This window comes from Piliocolobus tephrosceles, chromosome 10 (genome assembly GCF_002776525.5).
Source record: "Piliocolobus tephrosceles isolate RC106 chromosome 10, ASM277652v3, whole genome shotgun sequence".
Classification (NCBI taxonomy): Eukaryota; Metazoa; Chordata; class Mammalia; order Primates; family Cercopithecidae; genus Piliocolobus; species Piliocolobus tephrosceles.
Genome location: NC_045443.1, coordinates 47291968 through 47308647, shown reverse-complemented (window position 1 = coordinate 47308647; position 16680 = coordinate 47291968). Strand labels below are relative to the sequence as shown.

Below are 16680 nucleotides of genomic sequence, written 5' to 3'. Positions count from 1 at the left end.
GCTCCGCCTCCCGGGTTCTTGCCATTCTCTTGCCTCAGCCTCCCGAGTAGCTGGGACTACAGGCGCCCGCCACCTCGCCTGGCTAGTTTTTTTTTTATTATTTTTTAGTAGAGACGGGTTTTCACCGTGTTAGCCAGGATGGTCTCGATCTCCTGACCTCGTGATCCCCCCGTCTCGGCCTCCCAAAGTGCTGGGATTACAGGTTTGAGCCACCGCGCCCGGCCAGATCCTTCTTGAAGAACCAAGGAATAGTTCCTCAATTTTCAAAGATTCAAAAGTTAGAAATTAATTATAATCAATCAATGATAACATCATAGAATCTTAGATACAGAAAAAGAAATCTTAAAAATCATCTCATAACCTCTTTTTATTTTTTATTGGTTTTTTTTTTTTTTGAGACGGATTCTCGCACCGTCGCCTGGGCTGGAGTGCAGTGGCGCGATCTCGGCTCACTGCAACCTCCGCCTCCAGGGTTCAAACAATTCTCCTGCCTCAGTCTCCCAAGTAGCTGGGATTACAGGCGCCTGCCACCAAGCCCAGCTAATTTTTTTTGTATTTTTAGTAGAGACAGGGTTTCACTATGTTGTTGGCCAGGCTGGTCTCAAACTGCTGACCTTGTGATCCTCCTGCCTCCGCCTCCCAAAGTGCTGGGATTACAGGCGTGAGCAACCGCGCCCGGCTTTTTTATTCTTTTTAGAAATTTAGATCCATGGGACTCTGCTTGATATAACCTCTTCTTTTAGATGATGAAACCAAGACCCAAGAGATTAGTGATTTTACCAAGTTATATGCCTTATTAGTAGATCTGAGACTAGGATAGAGTGCTAATAGGTAATTTCCTTCTCCCCTTTCCTAGCTTCCTGATTTCTTTCTTCTCGACTCCTGAAAGATCGAAGTATTTCCGTAACCTCTTGGTTAGGCAGGAAGGTATCCAAGACCCAGGATATCTATATGCAGGAAGAGCTTAGTCTCAGTTCTACTTTTCCCTCCAATTAAGATCTTGGTCTTCTGATGTAAGGAAAACTGCCATTTATTAATCACCTCCTTTGTGCCAGGGTCTTTCATATACATTATCTCATTGAATACTTACAAGATCCTTATGAAGTAGATTAGTGGTTCTCACATTCTAATGGACATGTGAATCACCTGGGCATCTTGTTAAAGCGCAGGTTCTGATTTTGCAAGTCTGAGATGGGCTCAAGATTATGCATTTCTAAAAAGCTTCCAGCCAGCACAGTGGCTCACACCTGTTATCCCAGCATTTTGGGAGGCTGAGGCTAGTGAATATTGTCACCATAAAGAAGTGATAAATGTTGAAAGTGATGGATATGGTAACTACCCCAGTTTCATCATTATCCTATGTATACATGCATTGAAACATCACATTGTACCCCATAAATATGTACAATTCTTATGTGTCAATTATAAATAAAAATTATTTTAAAAGAATTGGCCCTTGGGTTTTCTCCATTACAGGTTTATTGCCAAACCCTGTGCACTCCATATTGGCATCGAGGACAGTGGTCCTTATCAGGCCCAACCCAATGCCATCCTTGAAAAGGTGTTCGTATCTATCACCAAGGTAAGTGGGCAAAGAAACAGAGAGGAAAATTCACACAAGGTGTTGCTCCATGGGGCAGGGAAAGATAGCACATATATCTAAGGATAAGGATAGGATGGGATGATCTTTCATGTTTGAGTAGTCTATGTAGCTATACGGAGAGCTTTATCCCCTCGGGAAACCTTTGGGCCCTACATATGTCAAGTTTACATAGTAGTATGTTTGAGTTTTAGGCCCAGCAGCCACCTTTACCCCTCTTCCCCAAACACACACCGTATCTTGTTTTTGTTTTTCCTTGTTCCAGTTTCTGCCACTGCCTAGTTGTGTAATCGAGATGGAGACGGTACTGATAGCCTTTGCAGTTTGGGTTTTTTGTTGGTTTTTTGGAGAGACAAGGTTTTGCCATGTTGTCCAGGCTGGTCTGGAACTCCTGAGCTCAAGCCATCCTTCGGCCCTCGGCCTCCAAAAATCCCAGGATTACAGGCATGAGCCACCATGCCTGGCCTGCAATTTGGGTTTTTAATATCCTTTTTTACTCAGCTTGGGCTGGAGGAAGAGTCGAAACAAGGATGTGTATAGGTGAGCAGTACAGGTCCTTGATACGTAAGATAAAATTTCTTACTAAAAATGACTTTGGGATAAAACTTGGGAAGATAAACATCACTTGAGCCACTGTGGCTGTCATACTTTATCACTCAGCTAGTCAATGGGATTGAAGGAGGGGTCTGAGGAGACAGGGGTGTTGTGACTCTGGTTATACATTTACAGTATCCTGATAAGAAAAGGCTGGAGGGCCTGTCAAAGCAGCTGGATTGGAATGTCCGAAAAATCCAATGCTGGTTTCGCCATAGGAGGAATCAGGACAAGCCCCCAACGCTCACTAAATTCTGTGAAAGCATGTAAGTATGCAAGGAGGGAGGGAGGGAATAAGGAAGAGGGTGGAATACAACTGGACTGAAGTTTTCTTTTTTGAAAATCACTTCTGTTGTTAGGACAACAGTTAATGGATATAGAGAGCTAACTCAGCCTATTATTGGTAGGAAAGAAGGGAACTGGAACACTGATTCCCTTAAGTTTCTTGGACATGTTGCCACTAACCTAAGTATGGTTCCATTTTGTTTCCTTTTCCTAAATAGATTGGGAGTAAATCCTTATAACTGTACTTATGTAAGTAGATGTACTAACACATATATACCTTAATAGAGGGAGTACTAGCTTGCTTGCTGTAAGTTGACAATTTTTAGGAAGCGTTCCTTTTCTGGGAAATACTATTCTTCATTTTATTGAGCTTTTTCTAATTATCCTCTGAGCACTGTATTAGTAATTGTCATGTAAAGAAAAATGCTAGGGAGTCTGATGATAAAGCCTAATATTTTTCCTAATGGAAGATGACTCTGTCTTTGGCTTTGTTTGTTTGTTTTTTTGTTTTTTTTTTTTTTTGAGATGGAATCTCGCTCTGTCACCAGACTGGAATGCAGTGGCACGATCTCGGCTCACTGCAGCCTGCACCTCCTGTGTTCAATCTATTCTTCTGCCTCAGCCTCCTGAGTAGCTGGGACTACAGGCGTGCGCCACCATGCCCAGCTAATTTTTGTATTCTTAGTAGAGACAAGGTTTCACTATGTTGGCTAGGATGGTCTCGATCTCTTGACCTGGTGATCCGCCCGCCTCGGCCTCCCAAAGTACTGGGATTACAGGCATGAGCCACCACTCCTGGCCCCTGTCTTTGGCTTTTTAAATGACAGTAGTTGCCCCTATTCTAGGAATTGATCCTCTTTCTCACCAGTAACTCTCTTATCCCCAGATTTGCTATCTTGACTTCCCTAGCCTCAGAGACTTTGGTTTCAGTGGACATTTGTCTAACCTCTCCTCTTTGCCCACCCAGGTGGAGATTCACATTTTATTTATGTATATTCTGCTATGGAATTAGATTTCTCTGGTCGGTGAGTCTTAACTTTCTCTAGTCCTCTGTTGGGTTCTAATCATGCCTAGATCTCTAGAAATAAGAGTTAATCTAGAAGCAAGAGTTAAATACCTTTAGATTTTTTTTCTTTTTTTTTGAGACAGAATCTCGCTCTGTCACCCAGGCTGGAGTGCAGTGGTGGAATCTCAGCTCACTTGCAACCTCCGCCTCTTGGGTTCAAGGGATTCTCTTACCTTAGCCTCCTGAGTAGCTGGGACTACAGGTGCACACGACCATACCTGGCTAATTTTTGTATTTTTAGTAGAGACGGGGTTTCACCATGTTGGCCAGGCTGGTCTTGAACTCCTGACCTCAGGTGATCCACCCACCTCGGCCTCCCAGAATGCTGGGATTTCAGGCGTGAGCCACTGTGCCTGGCATAAATACCTTTAGGTCTTTATATTTCCCCAACTTTTCCTCGTCTGTGATGCCCACAGTCCAGGTTTATATCCTAATAGATTGTCTTCTGTCTGGGGCCTGACTTCAGTAACCTTATAACTCTACTGCTTCTCCCTAGAAGATACTAGTAATATCAGTAATAACTAAATCAGCATAATACTTAATGGTTTACAAAGCACTTGACAAAAATTGAAAGAGGAGAAATGGAATCAACCCTTTAAAGTGGGTGAAACGGGTATTATTCTCACTTTTTAGTTAATTGTCAGAGTCAAAGAAGAATTTCAGAGGGCCGGGCACAGTGGCTCACATCTGTAATTTTAACACTTTGGGAGGCCAAGATGGGCAGATCATTTGAGCCCAGGAGTTCAAGACCAACCTGGGCAACATGGTGAAACACCGTCTCTACAAAAATTAGCCTGGTGTGGTGGCATGTACCTGTAGTCCCAGCCACTCAGGAGGCTAACATAGTAGAGTCGCTTGAGCCCAGGAGGTCAAGGCTGCAGTGAGCAGTGATGGAGCCACTACATTCCAGCCTGGGTGACAGAGCAAGACTCTTCCAAAGAAGGAAGAAGAATTTCAGGCTTTTTGATTCTTGAGTTCATGTTTTTTTCCCTGTACCATACTATTTCTCTCTAAATGATATCACTGTGTTTTCAAAATATTATAGACAAAAAACTGGCAGAAGTAAAGGAATAGACAAATATACAGTTGTACTTAAAGATGTTAATACTTTTCTCTCAGTAATTGACCTAAACCTTAGGCAAAATAAATAAATAAATAAATACATACATACATACATACATAATCACTAAAGATGTAAAATATATGAATGACATGATCAACCAGTTTTACCTAATTGACATTTATAAAACACTACACCAACAACAGCTGAAGAAGACATATAATTTTTAAGTGCATGTAGAAAGATAAACTAATGCTGGGCCATAAAATAAGTCTCCGTAAATTTCAAAATATTGAAATCTTAAAGAATGTGTTCTCTGACCATAATGGAATTAAATTAGAAGTCAATTGTAATGAGAGACATGGAAAATATTTGGAAGTCGCCCGTGTGCGGTTGCTCACACCTGTAATCCTAGCACTCTGGGAGGCTGAGGCGGGCAGATTGCCTGAGCTCAGGAGTTCAAGACCAGCCTGGGCAATATGGCAAAACTCCATCTCTACTAAAAATATGAAAAATTAGCCAGGCATGGTGGTGTGTGCCTGTAATCCCAACTGCTGGGGAGGCTGAGGCACGAGAATCACTTGAACCTGGGAGGCTGAGGTTGCAATGAGCCGAAATCACGCCACTTCACTCCAGCCTGGGTGACAGAGCAAGACTCTGTCTCAAAAAAAAAAAAAAAAAGGAAGTTAAACAACTCTTCTCAATAACCTGTGGATCAAATAAAAAATCACAAGAGAAATAAGAAAATATTTTTAATTGAATGATGCTAAAAGTAAAACATATCAAAATTTCTGGGATACAGATAAAACATACTTAGAGGGAAATTTATAGCTTTAAATGTTAATATTACAAAAGAAAGGTTTAAAGTTAATCTAAGTTTCTGCTTTAGGTTCTTGAAAAAGATAAGCAAAATCGGTTAAAGGAAGGAAATAATAAAAAATAAGCAGAAATTGGCCAGGCGTGGTGGCTTACCCCTGTACTCCCCACACTTTGGGAGGCTGAAGTGGGAGGATCACTTAAGCCCAGGAGTTCAAGATCAGCTTGGGCAAGATAACGAGATCCAATCTCTATAGTGAGACCCCATTTCTAAAAAAACGATAATAAAGTAAATAAGTGGAAATTAATGAAATAGGCATTAGATAAACAATGGATACATTTGTGGGGTTTTTGTTTGTCTGAGACAGAGTCTCGCTCAGTCTCCCAGGCTGGAGTGCAGTGGTGCAATCTCGGCTCACTGCAACCTCTGCCTCCTGGGTTCAAGTGATTCTCCTGCCTCAGCCTCCCGAGTAGCTGGGACTATCGGAGTACGCCACCAGGCCCAGCTAATTTTTGTGTTTTTGCTAGAGACAGATTTTCACCATGTTGGCCAGGCTAATCTCGAACTCCTAACCTCAGGTGATCCTCCCACCTCCACCTCCCAAAGTGCTGGGATTACAGGTATGAGCCACCATGCCTGGCCTATTTTTGTTTTTGCTTAAAACAGGGTCTTACTCTGTCACCCAGGCTGGAGTGCAGTTGCATGATCACAGCTCACTGCAGCCTCAACTTCCCAGGCTCAGGCGATGCTACCACCTCAGCCTCCCAAGAAACTTGAGACTACAGGCATATGCACAACCACACTGGGCTAATTTTTGTATTTTTTTAGAGATGGGGTTTCACTATGTTGCCCAAATTGGTCTTGAACTCCTGGGCTCAAGCAGTCCACCCACTTCAGCCTCCCAAAGTGCAGGGATTAACAGGTGTGAGCTGCTGTGCCTGACCATGGATAAAATTAATAAAGCCAAAAGTTCATTCTTTGAAAGGTCTGATTAAAATGGACAAACTCCAACAAAAAAAGAAAATATGAATTACCAATATGGGAAGGGTTATCACTACAGAGCCTATAGTCATTGAAAGGATAATAAGACAATATTACGAACAATTTAATGATAAGAAATCCAGCAGCAAAGATGATGTACACAAACTCCTTAAAGGACATAATCATTATTCCGTTAGAGCTGATTAGTTTTGACTTCTGAACCTGGCATGGAGATATCTTTCTTGGTTATCAAATGAATCACTGTCTTCCTGTATATATATTCCAGGTGGTGATACTTCCTAAAACTATCCTCAAACTCTCATTGTTCTTATTTACCTCAAAGCATAGTTTTTCTATTTATAACACTCTGTTGTAGATGAACAATCTAGCTATTTATTGATCCTTTAGGGAGCCCTTAAATCTGTTTGGGGGCTTTCCTGTCTCTCTTTTGCCCCAGCCTAGAGAGAAGGGGATTATATGGGGTAGATCTTGAAGCCAGGTGAGAATCTTGAGGACTGACATGGATTATCTGTTTTCTCTTAGTCACCTTGGTTCTGGGACATCCGACAGTGCTGGCATAACTATCCATTTCAGGTAGGATCTGAGTCGTTTCAGAGTAGAGGTCTTGAAAGTGTGTAAGATGGAGTGAGTGAGGGTCCTTTGCCAGTCCCCAGGACAGATGGTGTGTTTCCTTGGGATTGAGGGATTAGGGGCTGAGTCTCTTTAAGTCATATATTCAGGGTATCTATTTTTTATTTTTATTAATTTTCCCACTGCTAAGAGTCATATGAGGTATCTATTCCTGAGACCCCCATAGCAATGAAATCCAGTGAGTTTTTTGTTTGATTTTCCCCATTATATTCACCCTAATTGGGCTAGAAAGAAAAGCAGTTTTCTGGTATTTAATGAGGTACTTTCTGGTTCAGATGTCTTTTTTGTATCAAGGATAACTTGAAATCCCATTAAGAGCATCTTGGGCCGGGCGCGGTGGCTCAAGCCTGTAATCCCAGCACTTTGGGAGGCCGAGACGGGCGGATCATGAGGTCAGGAGATCGAGACCATCCTGGCTAACATGGTGAAACTCCGTCTCTACTAAAAAATACAAAAAAAAAAACTAGCCGGGCAAGGTGGCGGGCGCCTGTAGTCCCAGCTACTTGGGAGGCCGAGGCAGGAGAATGGCGTGAACCTAGGAGGTGGAGCTTGCAGTGAGCCGAGATCCAGCCACTGCACTCCTGCCTGGGCGACAGAGCGAGACTCCGTCTCAAAAAAAAAAAAAAAAAAAAGAGCATCTTGGTTGTAATCTATACTGGAAATATGTCAAAGAACTGCTAAAGGGGTGGAAAAGGAGAAGGCCTATGTGTATTCAATCCTGTTTTTCCGAAAAGCATTAATTGCCCAGAATCCTAGACATACTGATTTGATTGTGTTATAGTATGTGTTAACTGTATCTCATCTCTGCAAGATGAGAGCTGAAGATGGGTGTGCAGAGGAGCGAGGGAAGAGGCTTAAGTCTCTACACCAATCCAAAGTCTGTTAGCTATTGCATATCTTGGGAGATAATGGGGAGGAGAAATGTCTAATAGTTTGGGGTATTGGTCCTCCAAGGCAGAGAAAGTTGGAGAAATGGAATGCACGTTTGACTAGCCGGTAATCTAACTACTTCTTTCTCTCTTGCAGCCTCTTTCAAGTGGGCTTTATTACTATTATATCATGGAATTGGCCTTCTATTGGTCCCTTATGTTTTCTCAGTTTACAGACATTAAAAGAAAGGTAAGGACGTTGGCTCCCTCAAGTCCCCAACTTATTGCATCCTCCTTTCTAGCAGCTTCCATGACTGCCATTATGATGTACTATCTTCCCTGAGACCGCAAAAGGAGAAACTGGGTTTGATGGACTCTTAGCTTGTTGTAGTGTTCCCAGAAATGAGACTGAATTAATGATGAAGTATATTTAAGACATTCGGGGAAGCCCCAGGATGAGAACAATTAACCAGCTAAGAAGCATACTTTTTTCCGTATTCTTCTTTAAGCTTCTTACATATCTAAAGAAAAAAATCCTAGTCAGAATTGGGGGATAGCAATGCCTTATTTAGAAAAAACACCTGATTCCAGAAAAGCTGGATAATGGCTTTCACATGGCATTAGGGACACTTGCTTTCTCTGTACTCCCTTTCTGGTTACCCCACTTACTCAAAGAAAGTCAATTGGAAGGAGTTTTACTCTCTTCCTGCTATTGTTCAGGAAGCAAAGATTGAGAGAAGTGAGATGACTTGCCCAGATAGTGACAGAGTTAGAAATGACTTAAGTTTTATACAACCAAATAGAAAAGGCAGAATCTTTACTTTTTTATTAGCGTCTATCTGAAATAATGTGGTTCCAGCAGCTCTAACCCTAATCTGTCATTAACTCAGGGTTATCTTTGGTGAAGAAAACCAGGGTTAGCATTTATGGGAATGAATTAAAACTTAATCAGGTTGTTAGTGTTATCTAACATAGAAACTTGATACTCAATTTTTATGCCTTTTACTCTCCTATGGTCAGAAGACACAGGTCACTTTATTAAAATTTTAATTGTGATACATATAAGAAAGTCTGAAATACATATTTAAGTTTTAAAAATAATAAACGGAGAAGTATTTAATAGATGTGTCTGATAACTCAAGTATTTAGAGACTTCCCTAGATCTAACTTGACATTTGAACCCAAGAGGAAATTAGAGCCACAAACCTATCCCTTCTATTAGGTCCTTGTGGTTGACGTTTCTCTCATTAAAACAGAAGAGTCATAGAATCTCAGAGAACTCTAAGGCTTGTATGTCCCACTGGGAAGTTATCCCCAGGTGGCAGTTCAGCATCCACGCTATATATATTCTGCAGTTACCAAAGGAAGTTTTTACTTTCTGGCCTTTGAGCTGCATTAACATAGAGTATGGGTCAGTCACTGATGTAGGGAGTGTTCAGTTAAATGCTAGGTAGCCAAAGGAGAGTCTAAGCAGAATGGAAACTTTTTTTTTTTTTTTTGAGACGGAGTCTCACTCTTTCGCCCAGACTAGAGTGCCGTGGCGCGATACTGGCTCACTGCAACCTCTGCCTCCTAGGTTCCAGCAATTCTCCTGCGTCAGCCTCCCGAGTAGCTGGAATTACAGGTGTGCGCCACCACGCCTGGCTTATTTTTGTATTTTTAGTAGAGATAGGGTTTCACCATGTTGGTCAGGCTGAGCTCGAACTCCTGACCTCGGGTGATCCGCCCACCTTGCCCTCCCAAAGTGCTGGGATTACAGGCATGAGCCACTGCGCCCGGCCAATGGAAACTATTATATACGGGGTGGGGTAAGATCCTCAGAGAATAATGCAGGACATTGGGTTGGCTGGTGTTTCTACGGCCCAGCTTTTACCTCCCTCTTCTATTTCCATTCCTTCCTAGGACTTCCTGATCATGTTTGTGCATCACTTGGTCACCATTGGGCTTATCTCCTTCTCCTACATCAACAACATGGTTCGAGCAGGAACTCTGATCATGTGTCTACATGATGTCTCAGACTTCTTGCTGGAGGTAGAAACCCAATCTTTCTCCATCTCCTTCTTCTCTTCTTTTCTTCCTATGTGAGGACTTTCTCCCCAGCTCAATTCTTTCTTCCTTTCTCCAGGCAGCCAAGCTGGCCAATTATGCCAAGTATCAGCGGCTCTGTGACACCCTTTTTGTTATCTTCAGTGCTGTTTTTATGGTTACACGTCTAGGAATCTATCCATTCTGGTAAGTGGTAGGGCTGTAGAGTTGTGGTAGGTATGAGCCTAATGATACCTTTTGCCAATTCTCATTTTGCCCATTCAGTTTTTCTGTTCTATTCTATTCTATTTTTGCCAATAGAACACAAGAACCCTATTGCCCTGCTTTTACCTTGGCCTGTGCTGACCTTTTATGGACTCTCATAGGACCTCTGCTGCCACACACCGTATTTCTAGCAAGGTCGGATCCAGACTCAGAGTACCCGACTCGGTTGGCTTCTGGTTTTTTTGACTCATCTCTGAGGAACAGTCCTAATTTTATGCCTAAGTAATTCCTTTGCCTTCTTTTGCCCTGTTGATAAAATTCTTAGGCCCTTCTTGCTTGTGTTCCAGCTCTGGTCCCAACCATCAACACACACACATTCTCTCTCTCTCTCTCCCCACTCCCTCTCCCGCCCCCCCCGCCCCCGTCTCCTTTCACTTCTACATTCACTGCTTTATGGGAATCAGCTACCTACTGTCCTATCCTATATGTGTCTGAGGAGCTGAGTCATTCCTAGGATTAGAGTCCCACTTCTGTCCTAATTTCGTGAAACTCTGCATATTTGAAGTGATTAATAATGTGACTTAATCCATCAGTTCCTAAGATTTATATATCCTTCCCTGTCCCTAAGGATAGAAAACACAACAGGCTCCTCCCTTTCTTTATTTTCTTACTGTGGATGACAGTCCCTGGAACTTCAGCTGATAAACGGGCTGGTAGGAAAACACACAGGGCTCTGCATCCCTAGGACTCGGCTTCATCCCTGTCTTCTGAGCTTTGACTCTAGAATCTGACTATTGGCCTCCCTCTTCTAGGATTCTGAACACGACCCTCTTTGAGAGCTGGGAGATAATCGGGCCTTATGCTTCATGGTGGCTCCTCAATGGCCTGCTGCTGACCCTACAGGTTCTGCATGTCATCTGGTCCTACCTAATTGCACGGATTGCTTTGAAAGCCTTGATCAGGGGAAAGGTGAGGATGAAAGATGGCTTCTTTCTTTGGGGTATGGGGGAAGATAGGGATTACTCAACAGACGTTCTCTCTCCATCAAACCTGGTGAGCCCCATCTACTCAAGCAGGCCAAGCAAAAAGCCTAGGGCTCCAAAGTCTTCGCCTCTTCTATGAGGGTTTTGCCTTTTTTAGTTTAGAGACAAGGTCTTGCTCTGTCACCTAGGCTGGAGTTCAGTGGCATGATCACGGCTCACTGCAGCCTCAATCCTGGGCTTAAGGGAGTCTCCCACTGCAGCCTCCCAAGTAGCTGGGACTGTAGGTGTGCACCACCATGCCTGGCTAATTTTCTTATTTTTTTGTAAATAGGGTGTCACTATGTTACCCAGGCCAGTATCCAAGTACTGGTCTCAAGCAGTCCTCCCACTGTGGCTTCCCAAAGCAATGGAATTACAGGTGTGAGCCACCACACCAAGCCTGTTTTACCTTTTTTTTTTTTTTTTCTTTTGAGATGGAATCTCTCTCTGTCACCCAGACTGGAGTGCAGTGGCACGATCTTGGCTCACCACAACCTCCACCTCTCGGGTTCAAGTGATTCTCCTGCCTCAGGAGACAGGAGGATGCGACTATAGGATGTGCCACCGTGCCCAGCTAATTTTTGTATTCTTAGTAGAGACGGGGTTTCACTATGTTGGCCAGGCTGGTCTCTAACTCCTGACCTCATGATCTGCCCTCCTAGGCCTCCCAAAGTGCTAGGATTACAGGCGTGAGCCACCGCACCCAGCCTACCGTTTTACCTTTTAAGATGTGACTTAGATGCAAGAGGAAAGTTCTGCCTTCTTCTTGTCCCTTAGGAATGGCTTTTGTTAAAGGATGATAGGGTTGAGAGTTTTTTAAGAGATGGCCTCAACCATTTCCTATCCCTTACCTACCTGCTTCAGTGGATTTCATATTTTTCTTTTTGACATGGGGACTTTTTCAAAGGAAATCATATGCAGAGCCACATAAACTCTATAAAAGCAGATTGTTAAGTTGCTTAGAAATGGTGGTAGTTGGCCGGGCGCAGTGGCTCAAGCCTGTAATCTCAGCACTTTGGGAGGCCGAGACAGGCGGATCACAAGGTCAGGAGATCGAGACCATCCTGGCTAACATGGTGAAACCCCGTCTCTACTAAAAAATACAAAAAACTAGCCGGGCGAGGTGGCAGGCGCCTGTAGTCCCAGCTACTTGGGAGGCTGAGGCAGGAGAATGGTGTAAACCCGGGAGGCGGAGCTTGCAGTGAGCTGAGATCCAGCCACTGCAGTCCAGCCTGGGCAACAGAGCGAGACTCCGTCTCAAAAAAAAAAAAAAGAAAGAAAGAAATGGTGGTAGTCCATAAGCCACCACAAGATAACCATGCTATGATATTCAAGGTATGGTTTATATAAGGAACTAAACATACACCTCACCCCACTAGTGTATGAGGCAAGTGTCCTAAGTGAATGGGTATGTAGTATTTCAAATACCCATCTTATGCCAAGAGCCAAAGAAAGGTGCCACTTAATGATAAACTCATAATTGAACTTTGCAAGTTTTAAAGCAGTCAGACTGTAATTAGTCCAAGAGCTAGGGATTTCAGCCTAAAAGAATACAGAATCCCAAGTGGGAGGGGCTCTGCTTGAGCAGGCACTGACACCAGGACCAACTGATGGAATGTGGCCTAGATATTGATGATCTCCTGTGTCATTACTCCTTATAGCTGCCATTGGCTCAGAACTTGCTCAGCGTGCCTGTGCATCTTGCTGTAGCTACTGGACATCTCTGTTCTCTCCTGCTTCTTTCCTGACTAGGTGACCTGTCCAGGAAGGATTAAACCCTGTACTCTCCACTCTTTCCTCACCTCCTTCCTTTTTTCTATGCCTGGCGGGAGCTGGACAGTTTCATCTCTTGCATGTAAGTGTATCTGTGCTTCTAGTATTCAGTGAAGCCTGTCCATCTGAATGTGGTTCTCCTTCCTCCTGCTCTCCTTTCTGTTCCCGTGTGTTGGTCTCAGAGCATGCTCTCTCTCCTGACTTTTCGGGGCCATTATTGACTAGAGCTGCAGTTGCCAGATGTTTTCCTAAATTGAGTCAAGAATTTGAGTCTACTTTTTTTTTGTTTCTGAGACTCTGTTTAGCGCAAGTCTAGAGACACTCTGCTCTCTAGTGGAAATTTCCTAAAGGTTAGGTAATCAGTCATCTGAGTTCAGAGGTCAACAGCTATAATCATCTGTAGAAGACCCATCCAACACAAATTCAAGGAGCTGATCCAAGGCAAATGCTCACCTCCTTGGCAACACTGTTACAGCTGTGTTCCTTTTCACTTCCTTCTCTCCTTTACTTAAACCACGTTTATTATCCTTCAGTTCTGGAGGTCAGAAGTCCGACACAGGTCTCACTGGGTTTCTGGCCTTTACTTTTAGAGTCCAGGGTGGAGTTTTTTTTTTTTTTGGAGACAGAGCTTCGCTCTTGTTGCCCAGGCTGGAGTGCAATGGCATGATCTTGGCTCACCGCAACCTCCGCCTCCCGGGTTCAAGAGATTCTCCTGCCTCAGCCTCCTGAGTAGCTGGGACTACAGGCGCGTGCCACCACATCCAGCTAATTTTTTGTATTTTAGTAGAGACGGGGTTTCTCCATGTTGATCCAGCTGGTCTCGAACTCCCGACCTCAGGTGATCCACCCACCTCAGCCTTCCAAAGTGCTGGGATTACAGGCGTGAGCCACCGTGCCTGGCCCTTTTTTTTTTTTTTTTTTTTTTTTTTTTTTTTTTTTTTTTTTTTTTTAAGAGACAAGGTTTTACTCCATTGCCAAGGCTGGAGTACAGTGGCGCAATCATGGCTCACTGCAGCCTTGACCTCCTGGGCTCAAGAGATCCTCCTGCCTCAGCCTCCCAAGTAGCTAGGACTACAGACGCATGTCACCATACCCAGCTAATTTTGTCATTTTTTATTTTTTGTAGAGACGGGGCTCTCGCCATGTTGCCCAGTCTGGTCTCAAACTCTTGGGCTCAAGCAGTCCTCCCCTCTCGGCCTCCCAAAGTGCTAGGATTATACGTGTAAGCCACTGTTCCTGGCCCATGGTGGAGAAACTGAAATACTTTGCTTGATATGCAGGATAGTTTAATTGGGAAACGCTGCTGTAATCCAGATGCTTCATTTGAAAATACAAAACAAAAAAGCCCATGTTAATAAGCATTCACAGATGGTAGCATGATTAGAACTGGGATTCTTTTCTCATTGACTGCCAGTCCATTTATGTTTTCACTATACTGTGTATCTTGGGGATGCTGAAGTTTCACAAGAAAAGTGATCTTGCTATTGGGAAAGGGAAGAAGATTGGAAAACAGTGTCATAGGATAATGGTAGCTGAGCCTAGGAATGGGAAACTACTAAAAAAGGCCTGTTATGGACCAGCTTTGCGGATAAAGCAAAACAGCATAACCAATATGAATAAATGCATTGTCCACAGCCACCAGAAGATAGAAGCACTGCTGACAGTCATATGTATTGTTCATGTTGGCCTTCCCTGTTCTTTGAAGTGGGAGAAGGGGTGTCTGGAGTTTCCCTGAAACCTAAACCAGGTCTCAGTGAGTGATGTCAGTTCTCTTAGGCTGGTCCTGAAAGGCACACCCCTCTACCAAAGTAGCTTCTATTCCATAGAGAACAGAATTGGAGATGACAAGGGAGAAAACTAGAAAGCAGGCGAAGCATAGTCACAACATTAGCCATAGTCCAGACAATACTTTGAGTTAGATGTCATCAGAAAGCAGACCAGACTGGGAACACAGTGGCCACACCTGGGTCTCTGAGCTTAGGTGTGTCTTACAGTTCTCTCCAGGAAAGTTCTGCCCTCACTTTTCTGTCTTTGGTCTCATCCCACTCAGGTATCTAAGGATGATCGCAGTGATGTGGAGAGCAGCTCAGAGGAAGAAGATGTGACCACCTGCACAAAAAGTCCCTGTGACAGTAGCTCCAGCAATGGTGCCAATCGGGTGAATGGTCATATGGGAGGCAGCTACTGGGCTGAAGAGTAAGGTGGTTGCTGTGGGGACTTCAGTACACATGGACTTGTAGGGTCACTGGCAACATACTCCTCTTGGCCCTTCCCATATCTACTCTTCTGTGACTAGGGGACTGCAAGGCACTGAGGAGTATCAAAGAAGCAAATATTTTCACTTTGAAAGAAAACGCTGCCGTTTTGTATTTAATAGCCTCCAAGTTCTTTCAGTAATGTTATTTGCTCTGTGTGTTTTTGTGTGTTTGTTCATGTGCATTTGTGCATATGCGTGAGTTTCATTGCTGGGGTTGGGGCACAATTCTGGACTGGAGCCATGAGGCCTTCCCTAGTCCCCTTTGAACCCACCTTAGTTCCACATTTGGCTGCATCTTGAATTATACCGACTCCAGACTGTCTCCTCCCTTTTTGCCCTTGGCTCTTGAGGCTCTAAACCCCTGGACCATCTGAATGGAGCAGCCAAGTTCAGTCCCAGATTTCTGCACTGTTCCTCTTTCACAGCTAGAATACGTTGCATGATGAAGTTGTATAGAAACAGAACCATGGATGGATGGCCAGGATTACCGTGGTCCCTAGCTAGATCCCCTTCCTATCACCTGATAGCAACAGGGACAGCTGCCAATACCCTACTCTTTACTCAATGGTACCCAGGGAGGGGGCATGGGAAGAGGGTGAGCTGAGGGCTGGAGGAGGACAACAGCCACTGGGTGAGCTGTTCACGGTCTTGTACTATTGTTTACTCTGTGATTAAAAGTACTTCAATCCACCTCTACTGTCTCAACCTCTTTTTTTTTTTTTTTTTGAGACAGAGTCTGTCTCTGTTGCCCAGGCTGCAATGCAGTGGCTTGATCATAGCTCACTGCAGCCTCAATCTCCTGGGCTCAAACGATCCTCCTGCCTTCCGAGTAGCTTTATTATTAATTGAAAAATCACTTATGTTTGTATAGTGCTTTACTGCTTAGAAAGTGATTTTTTTTTTTTTGAGACAGTCTTGCTCTGTCGCCAGGCTGGAGTACAATAGCATGATCTCGGTTCATGTTCAAGTGATTCTCCTGCCTCAGCCTCCTGACTAGCCGGGATCACATGTGCGTGACACCACACCCAGCTAATTTTTGTGTTTTTAGTAGAGACGGGGGTTTCCCCATGTTGGCCAGGCTGGTCTCAAACTCCTAACCTCAAGTGATCCACCCACCCTGACCTCCCAAAGTTTTGGGATTATAGGTGTGAGCCACTGCGCCTGGCAAAAGTGATTTCACATACAACAATAACCAAGGTTTAAAACACAGGGAAGGGAAGGGCAGGGCAGGGCAGAAGAAGGAGGGGAGGGGAGGGGGAAAAACTGGCTGAGCCAAGTATGATAAAAAAAAAAAAAAAAAAAAGTAAATACTTCTGTAGAAATAGGATTATCCCCATTCCATAAATGAGTGTTGTGATTATCTATGAATATGTAACAAACCACCCTAAAACATAGTGGTTTAACAGATTATTATTGCTCATGATGTGGTTGGTTGGTTGAGCTCAGCTGGAGGGA

General features: G+C 43.8%; 1 protein-coding gene across 3 annotated transcripts in view; it reads left to right on the top strand.

The window, feature by feature from the left end:
• CERS5 (ceramide synthase 5) overlaps window positions 1–15915 on the top strand; it is a 42068-nt gene extending 26153 nt beyond the window's left edge. Inside the window, exons 2-11 of one of the 3 annotated variants that reach the window (XM_023211158.2) lie at window positions 1477–1582; window positions 2330–2460; window positions 3447–3504; window positions 6947–6997; window positions 8081–8173; window positions 9826–9954; window positions 10049–10155; window positions 10234–10455; window positions 10986–11142; window positions 15019–15915. In XM_023211158.2, coding sequence (XP_023066926.1) covers window positions 1477–1582; window positions 2330–2460; window positions 3447–3504; window positions 6947–6997; window positions 8081–8173; window positions 9826–9954; window positions 10049–10155; window positions 10234–10455; window positions 10986–11142; window positions 15019–15168 — 1204 coding nt within the window. In that variant the 3' untranslated portion in view covers window positions 15169–15915. Of the gene's footprint in view, window positions 1–1476; window positions 1583–2329; window positions 2461–3446; window positions 3505–6946; window positions 6998–8080; window positions 8174–9825; window positions 9955–10048; window positions 10156–10233; window positions 10456–10985; window positions 11143–12947; window positions 13098–15018 lie in introns of those variants that run through there. The other 2 variants (XM_023211159.2, XM_023211160.3) reach the window with 2 other exon arrangements.
• Window positions 15916–16680: the final 765 nt, after the last annotated feature.